Raw genomic sequence first — 4,255 nt, forward strand, 5'->3', positions numbered from 1 at the left:
TTCAAACCCACCAGCCACTCCTCGGAAGGAAGGTTGGGCAATCCTACTTCCGTAGTGATACTGCCTCGGAAACCCAAGGAGGGGTCGCTATGAGTCGGGGGTCGACTCGACGGCACATAACAACAACAACAACAATTTATCAGAAATATGACTTAATAAAATATCTGGGATTTGTTTGAGTACACATGAAAAAAAAGATAGTCTATGATTTAATAATTGTCAAAGCTTCAAAGCTGGGTGGATGGATATGTGGAGTTTTTCATATCATTTTCTCTACTTTTTATTATAGAAAACTTCAAACATGAAAGTGGAAAAATTGGAAAAGTTTCCTAAATCACTCTTAGTGTATAGCACAATGTACACTTAAGTTTTTCATCTCATTTTAGAACAAAATTGCTACTTACTTGGTTGAGTACCAGATAAAGTCTCAGGCTATGTTAAGGGCAAAACACTGTAACAACCATAGGAAGTTTCCACATTATTTAATATTACCACCTTTTTTCTTTTTTTTTGGTCAGGTTTATATCATATAACTCAATTATGTTAAATGCATTGCTAACATTTTAGTTTTATTCAAACTACAGGGTACTTAATTGTCACACTGTAGGAAAGGAGGGTGAAAACTGGCCCCTGGATACTATCATTTTAATTGTTGTTGTTGTATGCCATCAAGTCAGACCCAACTCATAGTGACCCCTCCTTGGGTTTCCAAGGCAGTATCACTGTGGAAGTAGATTGCCCAACCTTCCTTCCGAGGAGTGGCTGGTAAGTTTGAACCTGCCTTAGGCACTATACTACCAGAGCTCCTATTGAAGAAGTCACTTAAAAAAGATGTGTCTACCTTCAGGAAATGTAGCACTCAGAAGGATTTTTCTAAAATGTTGATTTGAAAGAATTGGATCAGAGAAGCCAGACAAGGGATATGAAGGATTTCAAAATTATGGCAAGAAAAGCGATTCAGTCTAATTTATACACTGTTCCCATTGTTTGGCCATTCTTAACAACTGACAGGGCAGCCTCCTTTTTCTGTCTCATTCACTACTTTCAAATTTCACAAGGTTATTACTAAACAACTATTTGCCCTTTCATGGAATGCTTTATAGAGTCCCTTTACATCTCTAGGCTAAAGAGAAAATTCTCCTGTTATTTAGCAAGAATATACATATTGCAAATTCTAAACTCCAAAATGTTGAGAACTTTTTCACCTGTCCTCAAAGTGTCTTAGGTTTATTTCATAGTTGTTACTGACATCTTTAATGCCTTATAAATACGTGTTTATATTTAAAAAATCCATTTGGTAATAAATCTGAATCATGAAATGCAATTTAACACGTCATACCGTTGTATTCTGACAACTGTACCATCTGGAAAAATACTTTCTTCTTGTCCATCAGCATATAAATTTTTAATAGTCTGGTCAGGAAATGTGATTTCTTTTCTTCCATCGGGAAAATGTTTTTCTGTTTTAAAAAGTTTTCTATAATTATTTTATTTTTTAAAGGAAGGGAAAAATTTAATAAGGAAAGGAGAAGCAAGTTCTTACCTATTTGTCCACTTGAGAAATGTAAAACTTGTAGTCCTTCTGGATAAGTAGTATGAGTGGTCTGGGCAGCTGCATAGTAGTAGATCTATAAAGACAAAAAGCCAGTGTGCCTTTCCCTGAGGTACTTTTAAGCTATAGTGGAAAGCATTCCTACGGAAACATACCACTCTCTCATCTGGCATGACCTGCTTCACGTCACCATTAAAGAAAGTGACAGTGAGAGTCTTCCCATCTGCACTCATTTCTTTCCGAGTTCCATTTGGAAACAATATAACATGGCACCCATTCTTAAAAACCTTTTCTACCTAAAAAGAGAAACCAAGATTATCAATATATAAATTTCCACCTGAAATCATGTGACAAACATAGTTCTAATTATTTTAGTTGCTTATTTTGAAATTTCTCGTAACAAAAAGTAAAAACATTTCTCTCAAAAAGGAAAGAACAGTATAATAAACTCCCAACAATTATCTTCAAGTGCCAATACAATTACCATTCCTAGGTCACTTATTTCCCCAAAGCAAACTTCTATTTTGCCAGAGTTTTTAAAAGCAAATTGCAGACATCACTTCAACTGATACCTGCAATAGAAAATACTGCAATAGGTATCTGAATGGGAAGATTTTTAAAATAACCAAAACCATTATTGTTCTTAGCAAACTCATTCCTTGATCACATAATGACCATCCATGTTGCTTTCACCAAACTTCAAAAAAGGCTTTTCACAATTGATTTATTTAAATAAGGATCAAAACAAGGTCCATACAACACTTTGTTGACATGTCTCCTAATCTTTAACAGTCTCCCCACAACATCTTTTTTTTTTTTTTTAATGCCAATTACTTGTTGAAGGAACTGGGTCACTCAACCTATAGAATTTCCCACATTCTGGATTTGGCTGATTGCTTTCCAGTGGTGTCATTTGATATTATAATATCTTAAAAAAAAAAAAAAAAAACAGATCTAGAGGCTTCATTAAATCAGGTTGGATTCTTTTGACAAGAATATTACATAGGAGGATGGCAGACTAGGCAGAAAGACTGCACAGACCCTCTTCAACAAAGACAAGGGAAACCAATTAACACAAACACAGAAGATAATCTTGGACCCCTGAGCCTTGAAGGGGATGATACAGAAGTGGATTAAACCCCAACTAGCAGAATTTGTGTGAAAAATACCAAAAAAGGAGGCTATGGAGCTGCGATCTGGCAGCGATCCTGTGCAGCACAGACAGCTTGGAGATTATTGAGTAGTGGTAGGACCTAAGAATTAACCTAAAAAATCAGCCCTGCTAGCCAGGGATTGCACAGAGGACTGCTCTGGTAGCTGGGAATAAATGGAGAAGGGGAAGAGAAAGGCAGGTTGAGCTGTGGACTTTTGCTGGTCCGGAGGAAGCTGCCATTTTCAAGGTTTAAATGTGACTTGACTATTTTGGATATTTAAAGAGACAGCGTGCTCGTAGATTAGTGGGGCTTAAGAACACGTTCTCCTTTCCAGCAAGCGCAAGGTCACTCCAGATGTCCAAGACTGAAAAGGTACCACATTCCTCTTGTTACTCTTATACCCCATACCTGCTTGGTGACGGAGGTGCGGCCATCCCCCACTCCCACCTACCTTCTGGGCCCACAGGAACTCCATCACAGTCTATGTGCTCAAACGGAGCCTGGGTGCCCTGCCCTGTCCTCCACCAATTTTTTTCTTCTCTCTTTTTTTTTCTTTTTCACTTTCTTTATTATGTTGATTAGTTTGCTTATATTTCTCTGTTTTAAAACAACTATTATTATTAATACTTTTGTCCTTTTTACTATTATTCTTAATATTCCCCTCCCAGGTCCTAGTTTTCAGCATTTTTCTTTTCCCTGTTCCTGGTGAAAATTTTTTTTCAATTTTTTTTTTTAAAGTGTTTTCTTTTCACCCCCTTTTTTCTCATGGTTAACCCCATTCTTCCTTGTTTTTCTTTTTGCATTTTTCCCAATTTTTCATTCCTTCATTATTCTCCTTCTCCATTTTTTTTCTCTTAGTGCCCTATCCCCAGATATTGCAGGTTTTCTTTTTTCTTATTCTTCTTTTTCCCTTTTTTCTTTTTATGATTACTCTTCCTGCGTGATTACATGGTGTGTTTTTTGTCCATGTGCTTTTAGTTTTTTGATCGTTATTCAGCTGTAATTTGTGTCTAAGTGGGAAACAACAGCAGTCCCCATAAGACACAACTACACCCACACCTCCTGCAATTTCACTTACTGAGCTAGAGCCACTACCTCCTTCTCCACCAATGGGCCAATGACAAAAAACCACTAAGAAGAGCCTGAATCATCCTTGGCTGCTCCTCACAAACAGTTAACAGAGATCTAAATAGAATGACGCCACGATGGCTCAGAGACAACAGACCATCACAGTCCACACGAGCAGGATAAAGTGGTAGAAACAAGGGAGCAGGATACAGACCCAGAACACATCCCTGAGGAAGAAACAGGATTAGAACTCTCTGATAAGGAATTCAAAAGAATTATCTTTAGGTATCTTCAAAGGATTAAGAGACTGACCAAAGAAACCACACAAAAAAACCCTAGAAGAATTTTGGAAGAAAACACAAGAACAAAATACCAAAATAAATGAAAAATTAGAACTGATTCTAAATCTACAGATAGAAATCCAGAAGATTAATACTAAATTGTCAGAAATAGATAACACATTGGAAGGGCAAAGGAGAAG

At 36.9% G+C, this 4,255-nt stretch overlaps 1 protein-coding gene across 1 annotated transcript in view; it reads right to left on the reverse strand.

Moving 5' to 3' along the window:
• Positions 1-4,255, reverse strand: part of CENPJ (centromere protein J) — a 117,644-nt gene that overhangs the window by 1,207 nt on the left and 112,182 nt on the right. Inside the window, exons 13-15 of the mRNA XM_042782989.1 lie at positions 1,708-1,848; positions 1,544-1,628; positions 1,340-1,460 (exon numbers count right to left, since the gene is read on the reverse strand). Of these exons, the coding sequence (XP_042638923.1) occupies positions 1,340-1,460; positions 1,544-1,628; positions 1,708-1,848 (347 nt within the window). The remainder of the gene's footprint in view (positions 1-1,339; positions 1,461-1,543; positions 1,629-1,707; positions 1,849-4,255) is intronic.

This window comes from Orycteropus afer, unplaced genomic scaffold (genome assembly GCF_000298275.1).
Source record: "Orycteropus afer afer isolate SDZICR_OR568_19922 unplaced genomic scaffold, OryAfe1.0 scaffold00561, whole genome shotgun sequence".
Classification (NCBI taxonomy): Eukaryota; Metazoa; Chordata; class Mammalia; order Tubulidentata; family Orycteropodidae; genus Orycteropus; species Orycteropus afer.